General features: G+C 46.2%; 1 protein-coding gene across 2 annotated transcripts in view; it reads left to right on the top strand.

The window, feature by feature from the left end:
• Lama3 (laminin subunit alpha 3) overlaps positions 1 to 19,430 on the top strand; it is a 207,385-nt gene that overhangs the window by 152,181 nt on the left and 35,774 nt on the right. For both annotated transcript variants that reach the window (XM_055625584.1, XM_055625583.1), the window contains 14 exons: positions 1,696 to 1,802; positions 3,306 to 3,356; positions 4,071 to 4,222; positions 9,128 to 9,238; positions 9,347 to 9,458; positions 9,640 to 9,807; positions 10,905 to 11,101; positions 12,399 to 12,515; positions 13,206 to 13,360; positions 13,643 to 13,784; positions 14,885 to 14,987; positions 16,413 to 16,529; positions 16,612 to 16,791; positions 18,013 to 18,155. In XM_055625584.1, coding sequence (XP_055481559.1) covers positions 1,696 to 1,802; positions 3,306 to 3,356; positions 4,071 to 4,222; positions 9,128 to 9,238; positions 9,347 to 9,458; positions 9,640 to 9,807; positions 10,905 to 11,101; positions 12,399 to 12,515; positions 13,206 to 13,360; positions 13,643 to 13,784; positions 14,885 to 14,987; positions 16,413 to 16,529; positions 16,612 to 16,791; positions 18,013 to 18,155 — 1,855 coding nt within the window. The remainder of the gene's footprint in view (positions 1 to 1,695; positions 1,803 to 3,305; positions 3,357 to 4,070; positions 4,223 to 9,127; positions 9,239 to 9,346; positions 9,459 to 9,639; positions 9,808 to 10,904; positions 11,102 to 12,398; positions 12,516 to 13,205; positions 13,361 to 13,642; positions 13,785 to 14,884; positions 14,988 to 16,412; positions 16,530 to 16,611; positions 16,792 to 18,012; positions 18,156 to 19,430) is intronic.

The raw sequence follows: 19,430 nt of genomic DNA, 5'->3' as shown, positions 1-19,430 counted from the left end.
CAAGTCTCACGACTTTAAAGTTGGGGGTTCACATCCGGGAGAGGCTCTTCCTGGTTTTTAGCTTCCTTGTGGTTCTGTACAAACAACAGAGTCACACAGAGCAACAGGCCTGATGAGGCATCTGGTTTTGGGGGGCATCTGATTTGAAGAGACGTTTTTAATTAACGGCTCCTCTCTCAGCATGTGCTATACTTGAGGTCTCAAAGCGAGTTATTGTTTCTCAAATAGAAGCATCTTTTCCCAAATGGCAGGCTGGTGACAACATTTTTGTTCATTAAACATGGATTGCACACCTAGGCATCATTCGTGGCACTATTTGTTAAATCTGGAATAACAAACAAGGAAGTCAAGGGTGAGAAGCAGGAATATGCCGTGGACAGAAGTCTAACATGGGAGGAGTTACTTGCCTGGGTGCAGAAAGGCTGTCCGGCTCCTCTCATATTCTGCTCATCTCTCTGTCCCTCAGCCACATGCAGCCACAGACAGATATATTCTCTGCTCTTTATTCCTGTACTAATGTTGTCAGGAAAGCAGGAAGCGTTGCTTCAACCCATTGCGTTTAGCTATGAAAGGAAAAGTAAGAGAACCAATTATGCCTGGTGACCAGTAGTGCGTGCTGTGCAAGAATTAGGAAGAAGCACTGAGCGGCCCAGCTCTTTGCATGACCTCATGAAGGACGTGCTGGACTTTTGATCTTTTCTGTTGAAGCTTCAGATGTAGGTGAGACACGAAATAAAGTAGTTCGGAGTGTAGATTTTCTGCAGAATAGCAGAACGCGGAACTGGTCGGTATGTTAAGCCTCAGAACTAGCATTTTGCCACCCCGCCCGGTAGATTGGGACAAGCCGCTTCAACCTTATTAACAGGGAAGAGTATTTACTTGACTTCCCAATATTGGAAAGCTAACAAGCTGGGCGTGGTGGTGCACACCTTTAATCCCAGCGCTCAGGGAGGCAGAGGCAGGCGGAGCTCTGTGAGTTCGAGGCCGGCCTGGCCTACAGAGTGAGTTCCAGGAGAGATACACAAAGAAACCCTGCCCTGGAAAACGAGAAAGAAAAAGAAGTTTAACGTGTCTTATTTTTCTTACTAACTCAACTTGAGAGTCAAGGGCACGTGACCTTTAAGCGTGGAGGTTACGACTTCACTCCTTACTGTGTTATTTAGAATAACAGAGGCTGTGCCCAGAGGGAACAGCTGTGGCTCCTGTAAGTTATGTCACCTCCTTCTCTACCCGCTGCTGAAATTAGTGTCAATGTGGACTACATAGTCTTGCAATCACACAGGAAATCTGAAACATTTGAAACCGTGGATTTCTTTCTCTGAATACGTTGGCTTGAGACTGAACGATATGTATTGATGTCTTTAGCAGTGTAACTCTTAAGAAAACCGAGCTCACCCCGACTTCTGTGTTGCTCATACCATTTATTTCACTCATTTCGGTTACCCGAGTATCCCAGCAGGCAGAGGCAGCAGCACTCAGGAGGCGAGGGAGTGACCCCTGTCTGCCTCTGCCTCCTGCACTCACTCGACTCATTGATGGGATGGCATAAATGCGCCTTCTGTCAAGTGTTGGCTCTCGCCTGTCTCTGTCGCCTTTCGCATTGCCCAGCTATGGTATCTCAAAGATAGAAAAAAGGTGGGGAAAATAAATGATGGGCTGTTTAAATGTTTCTTAGCCTTTCTATGTTTTGTGTAGGTGTGCGCCCGGATATTTTGGGAATCCCCAGAAATTTGGAGGCAGCTGCCAACCATGCAATTGTAAAAGCGATGGCCAGTTAGGCACTTGTGACCCTCTAACTGGAGGTAAGTTCGAGGCCTGTCCCTGCAGACCACCTTAAAGCTGCTGTGAGACAGCAGTCCCAGGAGCGAAGCTGAGAGCTCCAGCTCATAAACTGCCCCTCCCTTGCCAGTCCTGGGAAGGCTTGGGTAAGAATGCTAGCTTTGAGGAATGATTACTTCAATTAGTTTTTTAAAGTAAATTGTTTTAAAACCCCAATGCGTCATAGCTCAAATAACTTGAGACCGTCTTTGGTGATTTTAGTGAAGTGTTCCTTGGATGCTGTAGGGTTTTTTTTTTTTTTTTATTTTAAAGTTATATGTATGTGTTTGCCTGAGAGTAGGCATACCTGAGTGCCAGTGTGGGCGGAGGTGTGAGGCATAGACTTCCCGCTAGAACTGGAGTTAGTTAGGCCACCCAAATATGGGTATTAGGACGTGAACTTGGGTCCTTGACAAAAGTAGCTCTTAACCACCAAGCTATCTCTTTAGCCCCACTCTACAGTTATTTCAGCCTTTTATGTGAACCTGAAGAAATTGAAGTGTTCTTTCTCTCTTACCTAGGATAGAGTCAAGCTGGAGGTGTAGACATTCCATACTCTGTGAAAGATAATTTGTCACACTTTGTAAGGATTCATTCAGAAGCACTTGGGACAAAACAGGAGAATATTCAATTCTTTCGTAGAAAATGTTGATCCCTTGTGTTAGGGAAGTGCTATAGATGTACTTCGGCAAACTCTTTCATCTTATGTTTGGGGGCAAGTTGAAGAGCTGGCCAAACCAGGGATGTGCAGATAAAAGCTAATCAAGCAACTGTCCCCAAAGCAAGAGGGAACAAACGGGTTGACAGTAATCTAGAAAGGTTACTTGAGAGGCTGAGGCAGGGATCCTGAAGTTCAAGGCTGGCCTGGGCAACTTCCTGAGTTCATAGTAACCAGAGACTGGAGATGGCTGAGTAGCTAAGAGTGCTTGTGGCTCGTCCAGAGGACTTGGATTCAGTCCCCACCCTGCAGATCAGGAAGCTCACAACTGTAACTCCAGCCTCAGGGCATCCAATGCCCTCTTCTGGCCTTCACAGATACCTGTGTAGATGAGGCATACACACGCACACATGCGCCTACACATAGGAAAAATAAAAATAAAGCCTAAAAAAAACAAACAAAAAAATAGCTCAAGTAACAAGAAGACTGAAGACATAGCTTGGTAGAGTGTTGGCCTGGCATGTGGGAGGTCCTGGGATGAATCTCCACCAACAGAGAAAAGGAAAGTAGGGTGTGCCATTCCCGAGGAGCGCTCTGCTTAGAAAAGGAAGAGTTGTATGTGATGAAGGAGGCTCTGGGGAAGGCGCTGCTCACAGCAATGGCATGGTGAGAGTGGGAAAGGAGGGGCCAGTGGTGATTTTGCGACTGGCCAGCTAAAACCTTCCAAAACAGGCCTTTCTGAAAACTAAGTTAAAAGGCAGGTGAAGAAAAAGTTTAATAAAAAAGTCTCTTTTTCCCCCCCCCCCCCCACCCCTGCTCCTGGTATCAGACTGTGTAAGCCAAGAACCCAAAGATGGCAGCCCTGCAGAAGAATGCGATGGTGAGAAAAGCAAATCCTTCCCCGCCTTTTCCAAGCTCTGTTTCGCTTACGCTGTGTGAGGGCTGCCCTGGGACAGGCACTCTGAGGTCTGGGAAAACAAAGATAAGAGGACAGAGAAGGACAATGTTGGCTCAGGTCCTGCCCCTGTCAACTCCTAGCTGCCTAGCTTCAGCAGGCCCCCTTACCTCGCCAGGCCTCAGTTTTAGATGGAATATGGACACAGAGCGCCCACCTCGTACAGCTCTTGGGGACTTTATGAAGATGTCACCTTGCTTAGCATAACATCTAATTATTTATTCGTAGTGGCACGTGTCAGTAATCTCACTCCAGGTGCTGAGGCATGAGGGTCACTAATTTGATGTAGCTTGAGCTATTTAGTGAGACCCATTCTCAAAAACAATCAGTCAAGAATAGTCACTAGCAGACACCCCATAGACAGAGGTAATTGCTATTATTTTCCTTACACACACACACACACACACACACACACACACAAATGAGCACGAGCTGCTAAGCATCACCAGTTCTGGTAAAACTGCTCGCACACATCCGGTTCTCACCTCTTCAGAGTGCACATTCCTCCCTGAGCCGTGCCGAGCTGTGACTTCTGAAGCCTGTGATAATCTGTGTCTGGGGGGGCAGGCGACAGTGTTCTCTGTGCCTTGCCTGGGCTCCAGCCCACAGCGCATTCGCCTTTCCCTGGGGCCCCTGCAGATTGTGACAGCTGTGTGACCTCGCTCCTGAATGACTTGGCCTCCATGGGTGAGGAGCTCCGCCTAGCGAAGGCAAAGCTGCAGGGCCTGAGAGTGAGCACTGGCGCTCTAGAACAGATCCGGCACATGGAGATGCAGGCCAAGGACCTGAGGGTAAGCCGTCGGTGCGGATCCAGACCACTGTGTGGTGAGGGTGGCTGCGCCTTGCTCTCTATGCGGGCATCCGTTCTGGGATCCTCCGTGGATTCCCAAACCTGAGGCTGCTTACACCCCTAGTACTACATGGCCTAGTGTTTTGTTAAGACCTAGCACTCTCGCTTGTAAACCTTCGATCACCTCTAGGTTACTTGTAATAATGAATAAATAGGAATTCTATCCAAATAACCACTCTACTACATTGTCTGAGGAGTAAAAAGGAAAAACATTATCACATGTTCAGTAATACATTTTTTTTTCCTCAAAATCGTTGGACCCAGTGGGCTCCACGGACATAGGACCATGGGTGCAGAGGGCTGACTGTAGACTCCGTGCAAAGGAATGCTCCTGAAGCAGGAGTCGGGGTACAGGTGACTCCCCGTGAGGCTCAAAGCGTTCCTTTCTCCCCCTGATGCAAAGGAAGAGTCAGTGTTCACTGCTGAGAGGTGCTCACAGACACACAGGGTAACACTTGTAGGTGCGAGTTCATTACTCACTGGACAGTCTTGGGGGTACTGCTATCATAAAGCATTTAGTTCTGTCTTGCGTCCAGAAGACTCAAACACAGGCGTGCTCAAAGCCAGCATAATCTCTCTTCAAATGGTTGCCAGATTCCCTAGGGGAATATGCGAGGCTACGCAGTAGCCGCAGACCCTACGTGTCTGTCTTTTACTAATTAGCACTTTACCTGTTCACAGAAGATATTAGCGCTCCTAGCGCATTCATTTCTTCATGAGTAAGAGCTGGCTGTGGGTCCCTTTCAAATAATGGGTCCGTTTCACATAAATGACCAAATGTATTCACTCCAAATAGTTCAAGAGCTGTAAAATCTGTAATGTGGCCCTCTTGCCCTTCCCAGGGTTGGTATTTTTTACTTTATATCTTTCTCCTGATTATCAATTTCATTGATTTTTTTTTCTGTCATCAATTTTTCTGTTTTCAAATGTTCTCAATTTTACTTTTTTTGTCAGTCAAGACACCAACATTTATTACTGCCGTTCTGATATTTCTTTAATTCTTTGAGAGTTTCTTACAGTGCATTTTGATCATATTCATCCTCTTAATTCCTCTAAGATCCACCCCACCCACCTCCCCATGTCCCATAACTTCATGTCTCATTCTGTTTAAAAACCGCCACAGCGACAGCCAAGCAGTTGCCTCCCGTGTGTGCTGCCCCTGTGTGGGGCCACCATGTGAGCATAAAATACTAGGAGCCACACCCTCAACTAACATGGGCTCTCCCCACTCCAGCAACCACCTGTCAGTATGTCCTCATTTGTGTGTGTGTGTAGGGGGGGCATGGAGCACTCCCCACTCCATGCTGGAACGTTGGCCGGCTTGATCTTATACAGATCTTGTAGAGGCCGCCACAGCTGCCGTGAGTTCAGGAGGGTAGTGGTCCTGCCATATCCTAAAGACTATCCCAGTCTGACCTTTATGACTCTGGCTCTTACAGGCTTGCCACCCCCCTCCTCTACAATGGTCCCTGAGACTTCAGGGGATGGAGCAATATGGGCATCCCATTTGCGTTTACTCTCTGTCTGTGCTGTGACCACTGTGAGTGTCTGTTAAGCACCGACCACTGCACGGAGAGACTCCTCTGAGGAGCTCTGAGAGGCACACTAACCTTTGGGTTGAGGGATGCAAACTTCACTCAGGTCACGGAGAAGTCAAGGTGGTACTGAGTGGTCAGCTCTCTCTTTGCTGAGCAACTCTCATAGTACTGGAAGGTTCTCTGCAGGCTACTGGGGAGAAAAAAAGTCATCAGCAATCTTACCCAGCTGTGAACCTTATAAACTACAATGATGACCAGCATGGCAAGATATGTCCATAGGTGCAATACTGATACAAATGTCACAGACATGACCAGCTGGGCAGAAACTCAGAGCTGGTATGGTAAATCTAGCCAAGAGCCAGACTGCGAAGCCCACATGCCTCAGGCTGGGTCTACTGTTATTATTCTGCTAAATGGACATAGTATCAAACTTACCTGATTCCTACTCTTACCCATATATTTTGTTTTTTTCTTTGCTATTCATTTTCTAGTTTCTTAGGATTAAAGCTTGTTTTACTGATCTAAAACTTTCTTGTACTAACATAAGCATTTAATGTTGTAAAGAAATGCTTCCCTTAAATACTACTTTTGCTATATCCCACAGACTTCATAGTATTGTGTTTTCATTCTCGTTCAATTGGAAACATTTCCCTTTGACATATGAATAACTCACAAGTAATTTAGGACTATATTGTTTAACTTCCAGATCAGAAATTTTTTTTCTGATGACTTTCCAGTGTTGATTTATAATTTAATCCTTTTGTGGTCAGAAGCAAACTATGTAAGATTTCATTGCCTTTGGACATGTTGAACTTTGTTCCAGAGCTGGGATATAGTCCAGCCGGGTCAGTGTTCCCAGTGTCCTTAGAAAGAAGGGGGTTAAGATGATAGTGTGAGAAGCTATGGGGCCACAGGGCCTGAGCCACACTCTCTCAAGTAATACTGAAGGCTGAGCACACAACCTTAAAACTGTCCAGCACTCATTGTTGGCCAAAGGAGAAAAGAGGCAGGCTGTGGTTCGAATCCCAGGCTCCTGACCAGGGCCTGGACAAACCCATAAGCCTGGATTTGTTCTGGAAAAAGATACCTTTAACATTGTCGTAGTGTATGTCCTGAGCTGCAATGTGCGACCTGGCCTTTAGACTCAGGGAAGAAGTTTTCCCGGGGAGGGGGTTGTGATAATTATGAGATCACTAGAGATGACAGAAGGAGTGTGGGGGAAAGGAAAAAAACTCCCAATGATTGATCAAGCCTGCAAATGTTCAACAGACATATTAATCAGAAATGCAATAGGTAAAAGATGAGGACACGTTAGAGAAATGAAAATAACAGGACAGTCTGAAAACTCCTTAAAATAATAGCATCCATTAAAAGAAAAGAAATGAGATGAGGAGAAAAGCTCACTTGAAATCAAATAAGAAGCAGAGGTGAAAAGCCCCAATTGAAAGTCATGGTCACAAAAAGCGGTGCTTATTGAAGTACAAGAGTTGAGTAGATGAGGTAAAACCAAGACTAGACACAGTGAAAGAGGCTTTGGGTAAAGTTTCATGAGAGCTGATGCCAGTGGCTCAGAGTATATATAGAGAGAACACACACACACACACACACACACACACACACACACACACAGACAGACAGACACACACACACACACACTAGCTCCTTTTCATTTCTTAAGGGATTTGACTTCATGGTTTATAGGTGTGATATAGAGAAGGAAGAAAACGTTTCTGTTGGAGAGAAAAGGAAGCTCCCTGAGCTATTGGCTTTGGTGATCTGGTGCCCCACTGCCCTGGGCTCCTCTGCACAGCTGCTGTGTGTCAGGCCCTGTTCGTAGCAGCTCCCTCACATCTCAGACCTCTGTGAGAAAAACAGGGTTGTTTTCCTGTAGCAACACGCAGAAGCTAAGCAAGAACAACTGCCTAAAGTCACCCAGGGCCATTCAGTGATGTCCCAGCTTTCCCTTCCCCTTGTAAAGTCACAGCATTCTGTCTTACTGCTATGCCGCACAAACTGCCACAGCCAAATAAAAACAAGCTAACACTGTTGAGTGCGCATGAGCACATGTGCACCCAGTAAGTTAGAACAGATTGGCTCATAGTGTCAGGCTCACTGGCTAAGTCACAGTCCTGGGGTCTGGTTTACTCCGTGTAGACTCAGACATACAAATGAAGGCAATAGAGTCATTGATTTTTTTCTTTTTGTCAGTCTGTTAAGGCATTATATTCCTCCTCCAAAAATTAAACATAATCTCTATTCTAAGAATATTCTGTGTAGCAGTGTGTCACGTTTAAAAATAATGAGGCAGTTCTGTAATATAAAAATTCAGGATGGCTCTGGACTGTGACCTGCCTGGTACCATCACAGACAAGCTGTGCAGCCTCAGGCGCGTCATCCAGTTTCCTTAAGAAACCCAGCCTCTCATTTGAATTTGAGGGCATCCAATTTTATAAACTCAGAACTCCCCTACAGCTGCGATGGGGTCTTTGAATTTAAGGGTTCTTTCAGTACATGTAGCAGTGTGTACTGCTTTTTTGTATCAGGATGACTACAGGCTTGTTAAAGTATAGTTTATAATCTGGTAATTGATACATGGGTAAACAGTAGCATTTTCTTTTATAAGGCAAGGGCATTAATTCAATTTAAAAAATATCTTTTGACTTTCGTTTTTGTTCTAGTTTGGGTCTTTAATTCCCCCAATGCTTAGGCTCTGAAAGGGCTATTCCCTGGGGTGTAGCTTTTGGCAAATGGTAAGAAATGTAAGGGGTGAGGGTAGATGATTTTAGGATTGAGTGCGTGCCCTGGAGGGGACTTTGCGGGACCGCAGCCCCGCCTCTTCCTTGGTTCCGTTCCTCTGCTCACATTCTGCTCCTTCTCCCATGAAGCACTGCTTCCTCACGGGCTCAGAGCAGTGGGCCAACTGATCAGGGCCAAGCCCTCTGAAAGTGTGAGCCAAAAGAACCGTTTTCTTTTTCAGTTGATTATCTTAGGTAATGTATTGAATTGATCGCAGTGTTAGAAGGAGAGCCAACACATTTACTTTACTTCAGAACCTTAGCATAGTTTTCATCAGAAAGTAGATTTGAGATTCTTATTTCAAAGAACCCCATGTCCCGTCTGTCTGTGTGTCCCATCCACCTGTCCTCTACCCCCTTTTGTCTCCTACCCCCCATCACCTCCACCCCCATCAATCCCCACCACCCCACTCCCTTCCCCTGGTAAAGCCAACATTGGTCCTGTTGAATGAAGCATAGCTGTCTGGGCAGTGTCTGCCCAGAAGTGGGCTTTAGCTTTGTGTCTGCTTTCAGGGCCAGCTGCTTGGCTTCCGTTCTGCCATCTCAAATCATGGGTCCAAAATAGACGGCCTGGAAAAAGAGCTGAGTCATCTGAACCACGAATTCGAAGCTTTGCAAGAAAAGGTAATGTCCTGAGTCGGTTACCCTAACCTTTTCTTCCTTTGGGGATATTCTCAGTTTCATTTTCCCTTTTAATCTAACTCACTGATAATGAGTTTATTTTTCACTCAGGCGCAAGTAAATTCCAGAAGAGCACAAACATTATACAACAACATAGATCAGACAACCCAAAGCGCCAAAGAATTGGACATGAAGATTAAAAACGTCATTCGGAATGTGCACAGTAAGAAAAGTTACCCAGCCCAATTAAAGCTTTTATTGCATAACCTTTGTTGTATACTGAATAAAGGGTTTCTTTTTGAGAGCTCAGCGTTGTGAAAGAAGATCCCACAGTGACACTTCAACAGGACTCTCCACAAAGCTTCCAGGGCCCTCGGTTTAATAAGCTGCTTCATGTTTTTCAGTTCTCCTGAAGCAGATCGCTAGGCCAGGTGGAGAGGGATCGGACCTTCCAGTGGGCGGCTGGTCCAGGGAACTGGCGGAAGCCCAGCGCATGATGCGGGAGCTGCGAGGCCGGGACTTCAAACAGCACCTCAGAGAAGCAGAGGCAGAGAAAAGAGAAGCCCAGCTCCGTAAGGCGCAGCCCCGGTTCCCATATCCACGCCAATCAGCTCCAAGTGCTGTATTCTAAGTGCCCTTCCCGACCCTGGAGCCTTCTCTTCAGGTTTCCAAGAGGCAGGACATCTTACCACTGTGTAAACACACAAACACACACACAGATTCTAAAATTCAAGTATTTGTGCCTTGCCCACCCACCCCGAGCCCACCTCTTTTTTCCCTTTGAGGTAAGGCCTCACTCTTTAGCCTGAGCTGGTCTGAGACTCTCCGTAGTCCTCCAGCATCAGCCCTCCGAGTGCTGGGATTGGAGGCGTGGGCCCCGTGAGCACTCTCTTTCATCTGCGCACCTTTCTGGTGATGGTGTACTCCGTTCTCATTTTCTCACCATTCTTGCCCTCACTGCAGAGTCCAGCATGGCTCTGAATGCACAATCCCGCTGCCTCAGCCTTTTGTGCTGGGGTTGCAGGCATGAGCCACCAAGCTTGGCTTCATTTAGCCAATTTTAAGAATCATTATTTTGCCACTGCTGAATTTTTTTTTTAAAATAACAAATTAGCATTGGCATTATCATAATAAAACAAAGCCCCAAACCAAGCGTCTGAGTGATTGGCTGGGTATATGTAAAGTTTTTAAGTAGGAAAAATGCCCGCTGTGGCAAACAGTCACATAATTTAGCACACATCTTTCAGGAAGGATATTTATCTCCTGTAAAATGATGTATCGAGGGGACCCGTGCAGGTAGCAGTCGGCAAGGAGCATTGTGTCAATCGGCATTCATCTTTGCCTTTAGCGATGGAAGGAGCATGGCTTTCTACTCTGCAGCCCCAGTCACATCCTAAGTCTAAGCTCATTTACCCTCGAGTCTTCTCATCAGTGACACGAGAATGATGGCTACTGTTCTCATGTGCTTGTCATGGCAGCCAAACAAGGCAGTGCATGAACGCACATAGTAGGTCTACACAAGTAATGCTTTCCCTTCCTATTCCTTCCAAGGCTCTGGGGGGAAACATGGGCTGAGGAGGAATTTGGCTATCCTCGGTAGTCCTGGCCCCTGGCTTCATCACACTCATCGCTTAAGTGAAAATCCTAACTATGTAATTATGTGTTACAGTGCTGACCCGCATCAGGGCCTGGCTGGAAACCCACCAGGCGGAGAGCAACGGGCTGCTGAAGAATATCCGGGATTCACTAAGTGATTACGAAGCCAGACTTCAGGACCTGCGCGCCCTCCTCCAGGAGGCAGCTGCCCAGGCAAAGCAGGCCGCCGGCCTCAACCAGGACAATGAGGGGGTGCTGGGAACCATCCAGGTGAGTCGCAGGCAGAACCCTCTCGCTTTCATCAATGGTGGGGCTGCAGGGAACAGGGAGGCGTGACCAGGTGCCTCTCGGGTTAGTCTCCCTCAGACCCTCATCAAACACAAGACCAGAGTCAGTTCCCCTCACTGCTACCAGAAGTTGCTGAAACCGCAGAGCCTCACAAACAGCCGAAGCCTCCCATGGCTGGAGGGTAATCAGAGGAATAATTTTTGCCGAGTAGATGAGAAATTCATTATGTCAGAGTTAATCCAACATGTGTTCCATATGTTTTCAGTAACATTTTGTGTAAGATATTATAATAATCACCAACACAGGCATTTGAAACAATTGTCTGCCTGTTTATAGGAAAGAGGCCGAAGCATAGGTCACATGCTATTGTAATGGCAGAATTTAGAGCTTAAGATTTCAATGTATACACAAACACAATAAAATAAATAGGATAAACACAGAATAAATAGATGAAAGATAGATAGATAGATAGATAGATAGATAGATAGATAGATAGATAGATGGATCGATAGATAGACAGATAGATAGACAGATAGGTAGATAGGCAGGCAGAGGCTTTATTTCGGCAGCAATTGGAATCAGACCCAGGGCATCATGTTAGGCAAGCCAACACTCCCAGCCCTATAGCTTTGTTATTGATGGTGAATATCCTACACCAAAACAACTGCAAAACCAAACCAAAACAAACAATGTGAAGTGTTGTCAAATGACAGACCGGAACGGAATAACGTGGATTGACTCCCAAAGAGGAGGAAGCTGGTAGGCGCAAATGAGTGTCTCCTTGGTGGGTGACACGCTCAGCTCTCAGTGCTGTCCTGGAGAGCGGCACCTCTGTTTGAGTCACTGACTAAGCCAGGGAGGAGGGCAGGCTACAGCTGTGTGGTCCCAACCTCTGTAAGAGCTCCAGCCTGGCACATTCCTTTTCTGTCATCCTCATTCCAGGCCTACTGCATGCTCACTGGCACTGGGGTGTAGAGAGGCAATTGGTCCTACTTCATTTATTTAGTTGAAATGTTATGTTCTGTTCTCTCAGGCAGAGCTTAGTAATACACCCACCTAACTCACTGGCGGAGGGGGTCCAGTGTATGAGACTTCTTCACAACAGCACAACAACACGCAGTGAGAATTCAGGCCCCATCATTTGCAGCAGACTAGGCCCTTGCCAGCTTCTAGAAAACGTTTTTACCCTGACTTATTTGCTGTTGTTCTGTAAAGATGCCTGTGCTTTCTGCTGATTCGTCATGGAAGATGTACACATGGGCTCTTTTCCTCTCCCCAGAGACAAATGAAAGAAACAAACTCCCTGAAGAATGACTTCGCCAAGTACCTGGCCACGGCAGACTCCTCCCTGCTGCAGACCAACAACCTACTACAGCAGATGGACAGAAGCCAGAAGGTAGCAGAGACTCCTGGTTTTCTAGAAACATCCAAACCAGTCAAATGCTATTGTCAGAGTCTTTGCAATAGGCTAACCTATTTATTTTTAATTCGAGCATATCCCTTTTAGACAGAAATGTGTACCCCCAAATAGTCACAGCAACTCTCTGCTTCGAGAGGGGTGTATTCACATATGAATATGTATCTGCTGGGGTCTCTTTAAGTCTCTCTGCATTACTTCACCTGTCTGCAGTGTGCAAATCATTTTGTGGTAACAAAGGGGCATTGCAGTGCTGTTTTAAAACACCAAGCTTGGCTTTCTCAATGGAAGACACTGAAGACTTGATAGAAGCAAGAAAGACTTCTTAGCCCTGTGGGTGTTTCCAACGAATCTTTCACAGTCTCTGTTTCTGTATCGGAAGAAGCCCTTCCATTTAGCAGAAGCTCACCTTGATGATGACATTGCAACTCCCTAAGTCTTATAAAAAGAGGCTACCCATCAGAAGGAAGACTTCCACGATGGTGGCAAAACTTAGATTGTTGTCAATGCCACTCTATCTGAAGGAGCCAAGGATAAGCTGATACGATAAAATGACTTAGAAAAATATAACTTCTCATTTGAAACGTCCTTTGGGAGGGAGTTTAAGAAAATGACATACGTGAATGTCATAATCACTTGAATTTATGTTTGTTTATTCGGAAAAAATAGGAATATGAAACCTTAGCTGCTGCTTTAAATGGAGCAAGGCAGGAACTAAGTGACAAAGTGCGAGAACTTTCCAGATCGGCCGGCAAAACATCCCTGGTGGTGGAGGCAGAGAAGCATGCGCAGTCATTACAGGAGCTGGCAAAGCAGCTGGAAGAGTGAGTCCCTGCCAGCAGAGGTCCAGGCATTGTGGGTTGATTGAGCACCGAGCAAGGTTTTCACTGGGCTGGCCAGGACCCTGGAGCAGGGTGGGGTAGATGAAGGCCAAAGCCCCATCCAGAACCCACAGGCCAAGTCAAACCAGACCTGCAATGAGAGCGGTGGCTCAGTTGTGCCCTTGGGACAGAATGGCAGAGCATACACTGTGCAGTCCCTGGGAGGATAGGAGTCCCAGGCAAAGAGGATGCCAGCTAGCCTAACCCCACCCTGCTTCATTCCAGGATAAAGAGAAATGCCAGTGGGGACGAGCTGGTGCGCCGTGCTGTGGACGCTGCCACAGCCTACGAGAACATCCTCAGTGCCATCAAAGCCGCAGAGGATGCAGCCAACAAGGCCGCCAGTGCCTCAGAGTCCGCCTTCCAGGTGGGTACCCGGAGCTGCACCGGCAGCTTGTTGGATGGGCGCTAGAGGCAGCACGTTCGCTTACCCTCCCGTGCATGGGGCAGTATTAAAAATATCATTTATTCAAAACCAGAGCTTGTTATATGTATCAGATGAGCTTGTTCTTGGTGTAGATCATGTCTGCATTTATTAGCTATTTGATATCAGGAATGTGGTTTAAAATTTATTTGTACAACCAGAGACCAATGCTAATTTTGAAACTAAACAAATGGTATATCCTGCTTTTGACTAGGTGTTAATAATTAATAATTAATAGTTGGTGTTTAGCAAAAGAAAGAGTGTTGGGATCAACTGGATTGCTATTTTCCCTCAGTGATTTGGTCTTAAATCTGGGCATGTCGGTGGAGGCTACAGGATCTTTGATGTTCATTTAGTATCCCTACATCCTAGAAATGAAGGGTAGAATTCTAACTATTAAAAGCTGGGCCTTGAAAGTGCAAAGACTTTCAAGTTCCACAGCTTGAAAGCCTCAGGGCCAACTAAATGATTGCAGGGGTTGTGTATGGGCTTAGCCTCTGTCACCAGAGACTCGCTTGGCTCCCTAAGTCACAGGCGCGGGTCTACCCAGAGCCCCAACCACACCGTTCAGCAACCGTGTACCATTCATCCCTTGGAACCTCATTCTTTTTTATTTTTTCCTTTTTATCATTAGTTACATTTTATTAACTCTGTATCCCAGCTGTATCCGGCTCCCTCATTCCCTCCCAATCCCACCCTCCCTCCCTCATCCCCTCCCTGCCCCTTTCCAAGTCTACTGACTGGGGAGGTCCTCCTCCCCTTTCATCTGACCCTGTTTTTATCAGGTATCTTCAGGACTGGCTGCAAAGTCCTCCTCTGTGGCCTAGCAGGACTGCTCCTCCCTTGGGGAATGGGGAGGTCAAAGAGCCTGCCATTAAGTTCCTGTCAGAAATAGTCCTTGTTCCCCTTATTATGGGAAACCAATTGTTGAGTCTCATTCTTTAATATTAAAGATAAGGGCTTTAGGGCTAAAGGGAAAAATCTCACTCTGTATTTGCCATGGTACACAGTCTGCTTAAGGCTGACAAACGCTTTGCTTTCAGACAGTGATAAAGGAAGATCTTCCAAGAAGAGCCAAGACCCTGAGTTCTGACAGTGATGAACTGTTAAAGGAAGCCAAGATCACACAGAAAAAGCTACAGCAAGGTATTAGGAGGGCTGAATGGCAGGGACAGTTGGGGGCTTTGGTCAGCGTGTGGGAACCATAGGCATTCTGACGCAAACGTGTGCTTTGAACCCCACTGCCAATGCACAGGACACTTCTGCACTCTGGGTTCATGTCGATGACATCATACATTCACCGGGACCCTAAACAGCCCCTATCCATTACTCATCAACTTGACTCAGGTCTTACACCGATGAGAAGTCTTGAGAATGATTTCTTTCCTTGGCGTGACTTTGGGGGGTTCTCTTAGTATGCCTGTGATCATGGCAATGGGAAGCTACATATAAAGGTCATACATTCCAGGTCATTACAGAAACTGCTTCAAGATGTCTTAAGTACTAAAATCTTAGCAAGTAAAAGTATCAAAAAATACTCACTGTCAGCATGGGGCATGAGAAAATTCTGAGCCCTCAATCTTGACTGTGATGATTTTTCATCTACTTCCATTAAGGTTTTATTTTGGCATGGGGATTTTGTTATTATTTGCTTGTGTGTTTGTTTTTCATGGTGTCCTGAATCGAACTCAGGGCCTTGAATGCCCTAAGTGTGCTCTCTATTATCCTCTTGTCTCTACCTCTTCAGTGCTAGGGCAGCTGCGCCCAGGATGGGTGTTTTAAGTAGGTTGGAATATTAACTGGGTTGTTGACTAAAGCAGCTCTGGAATCATAAGGAGCCCTGCGTCACCAGCATGGGGTTGATACCCTGGCTAGTAGCTTCTTGCATCCCAACGATGGCTGCGTGACTACCTGGCATATGGATATACACCGTTTTGTTCTTCAGTTTATTTTCTATGTGTCTCTTCGAGCATCTCTGGGGAGAATCCCAAGGACAGGTCTGCTCATTGTTCTGCGGAAGCAGAAACAAACATCAACTTTGGGTCCCTTGCATGAGGCTCTCTCAAGAACAATCTTGTTTGTCTGCCTATCACCCTTCCTGCATCATTCATTCGCTCCCTCAAGCATTCATTCATTGAGCAAGTGTGCACCAACATTAAGTCCCAGCCAGTGCTGGGACACAGCTGTTAACAAGACAGACACTCTTTCACTAAGCGTTCCTCTGCTTCTGTCAGAGTGCAAGCCCAGCTGTCCCCTGATTTATTTGCAACTCCCGTTCTTTGTGTGTCCTCTCAAGAAGCCAGCCACCACCAGGCTCTCGTGGGTTGCTCTTCTGGCCTCTGTCACCAGAGATGCCCACATCTGTGGTTCTAGGTACGGCAGCGGCATCTGTGGGATGGTGACTAAAGTATATGTGCACTCAGTGGTATGCAGACACGGCCCACTTCAGAGGCCACAGTGCCCACGGAAGATCCAGATCCATGAAGTAATTGCCTCTTGGTGTTCTCTCCCTCCCTCCCTCCCTTCTTCTCCCCCTCCCTTCCCCTTTCTTCCCTCCCCCCTTTTCTGTAGAAGTCCGTCCAGCTCTCAGCAGCCTGCAGAAAACCCTGAATACTGTGTCAGTTCAAAAGGACCTGCTAGATGCCAACCTCACCGCTGTCCGTGATGATCTTCGTGGGATACAGAGAGGTGCTCATCACCCTGGACCCCTGGTCATGGTTTCTTGGGAAGAGTGTTCTGGGTTCTTATACCTCCTCACTGTGTGCACCAGGTGATATCGACAGTGCAATCAGCGGTGCGAGGAGCACAGTCAGGAAGGCCAATGGGATAACAAGCGAGGTTCTAGATGGGCTCAGCCCCATCCAGACAGATTTGGGAAGAATTAAGGACAGCTATGGGAGCACCCGGCGTGAGGACTTCAACAAGGCTCTGAGTGATGCCAATAACTCAGGTATCAGCATCCTCAAGTCAGGATGTCTAAGCTACGATCTCCATTCCTAACACCTTGATCCATTTCGGTTCCTTTCTGGTAAACTCTAACTTCAAATTAGAAAATAAGTTCACGTAATACAGTCAAACAGCGCAGGCATTCTGTTAGAGACGGGGTGGGGGGGAGAGTGTGTCTCATTTCCCTTTTTTCTGTGCGTGATGTGTATATATGTGTTTGTGTGTGTTGTGTGTTTGTGTGTGGTGTCTATGTATGTGTTTGTGTGTGCATAAGTGTAGAGGACAGAAGTCCATGTTAAGTATATTCTTCAGTCATTTTCCTTCCCCTCTTTTCTTTTCTTATCCTTCCTTCCTTCCTTCCTTCCCCCCTCTCTCTTTCTCTTTCTTTTCTCTTTCTTTTCCCCTGGGACAATGTCTCAGAGTATATCCCCACATATTCTCAACTGCCCCTTGAACTCGAAGATCTGCCTGCATCTGATTCATAAATGATAGGATTAAAGATGTGTTCCACCATGCCCTATGTCCTTCCTGTGTCTTAAAAAAAAATGTGTGTGTGTGTGTGTGTGTGTGTGTGTGTGTGTGTGTGACTTTATTTTGAGGCAGGGTCTCTTGTTTGCTGCCATGTGTGCCACACTCTGGCCTGTGAGCGTCTGGAGAGTCTCTGGTATCCTCCCCCTCAGATCCTCCTTCTTGGACAGCAGCTGATTTACCCACTGAGCCATCTCCCATGCCCCTCCACTAGGTTCTCTGAGACAGGGTCTCTCATTGAAGCTGCCTGAAATCTGGAGATGATGCAAATTAGCTTTCCAGCAATCTCACCAATCCTTCTGCCTCCACCCTTGCAATGCTAGGCATCCGCTGCTATGCCCAGCTTTTTACATGGATCTGGGGATAGCAGTTTCTTTACCAACTAACCCACCTCCGAGCCCCAGGTGTCCCATAGACTGATCCATCTTTTCTTTCTTTTTTGGCAGAGCAGAAGTTCTTAATCGTGATGTATTAAGTTATGATTGCTATTAAAGCATAAGAAATAAATATTTTTTCTCATATTAACCAAGGAAAAGAATTTGATACATCATTATAGAAGTTTATAATGAATTTATGAGAATCTTGCCTGTTTGTGGTCCATCTTGTTTCTAGGCTTGCCAGAGCAAATGTTAACATGTGCCTTTAACCTTTTCTCAATGTACTATGTAAAATTTCCATTTTCTCATCTCACCAACAGTAAAGAAATTAACCAGGAAGTTGCCTGATCTTTTTGTCAAGATTGAAAGTATCAACCAACAGTTGCTGCCTCTGGGAAACATCTCTGACAATGTAGACCGAATCCGAGAACTCATCCAGCAGGCCAGAGACGCTGCGAATAAGGTGGGTGTTCTCCAGCCGCCACAGCTGCTGCCAGGAAGTTCCTGACCACATTCATCCAGACAAGAAAGGCTTTTATTTATACAGGAATTTCTTGTCTGAGTTCTGATTTTACATTTTGGTTGTGAGCCTAGCCTTTAAGGGCTGAGCCATCTCTCTAGCCCCAAATTCTGATTTTAAGCATGAAGTTTAACTTCCTTTTGTCACCTTTCAAAAATGCATATGATCTCTGTACCCTAAATGTTGTGCTAGATCAGGTACCTGAAGCAGTTTCCATGCTTTGAGTTCACATAGGTACGATGAAGGAGTTTCTCTTAGGCCTCACTTTTCAGTCATTGCATTTGGGGCATATATGTTCAGAATTGAGACATCGTCTTGGTGGATTTTTCCTTTGATGTGTATGAAGTGTCCTTCTCCATCTCTTTTGATAAATTTTTGTTGAAAGTCAAGGTCAAGTGGAGGTTCTGTGTTCAACTTGAAAGTGTTGGAACCCATCTTTGTTGAAGGTGGAGGACACAGGATGCCTGTAACCCCAGCAACGCGGGGGTGGAGACAAGGGTCCCTGGGACTTGATGGCTGCCAGCTGAACTCCAGCTTCAGAGAGAGATCCTTTCTCAAGGGAATGAGACCAGCTCTGTAGAGTAGGGTGCCTTACATTCTCCTCTGGTCTCTGTTCCCATCCAAGCATGTAGGTATACACCCGCACGCGCATGGGCGTGCACACACACATACACACACACACACACACACACACACACACACGAAAGGCTTTTTACAGTACACTTTATATAATCCTGTTTTTTAAAGAAAAAAAAAGTCCAATTCTTTTCAGTACTAAATGCTAAAGAGCAGGACTCATGCATATCACCCAGATCAACCTACAAGTATAATATCCATCAAAGAAAGCAAATTATGAAAGTATAACACACATTTAGATAAACATATTTAAATGTGGGGAATAGGGCAGTAGTAGCTGACAGGTAAGTAGGTTCTGTAGTCGCAGAGGAGTCTTATGTAGTAAAAAGAGCAAAGCCTGCACGAGCGTTTGCGTAAGATCCCAGCTCCAGAATGCGGTGGCCGTGAAGGAAGAACAGTGGTGCCGGTTATGTCCCCTTTCTTAAGGAGTGCTGCAGACGCAGGCATGTAGCCGCCATCTTACTGCGCACACAAAGTATCTTCGTAACGTAAAGAGCAAAGATGAATTCTCCAGCAGACAGAGAGCAGAAGGCTTGCCAGGAGGAGACTCGGCAATGTGGTTGGGTCTCCTGGAGGGCAGTG

The sequence above is a fragment of the Psammomys obesus genome, unplaced genomic scaffold (assembly GCF_907164565.1).
Source record: "Psammomys obesus unplaced genomic scaffold, mPsaObe1.curated_primary_1811, whole genome shotgun sequence".
Taxonomy (NCBI): domain Eukaryota; kingdom Metazoa; phylum Chordata; class Mammalia; order Rodentia; family Muridae; genus Psammomys; species Psammomys obesus.
This window is presented reverse-complemented; position numbering and strand designations above follow the sequence as displayed.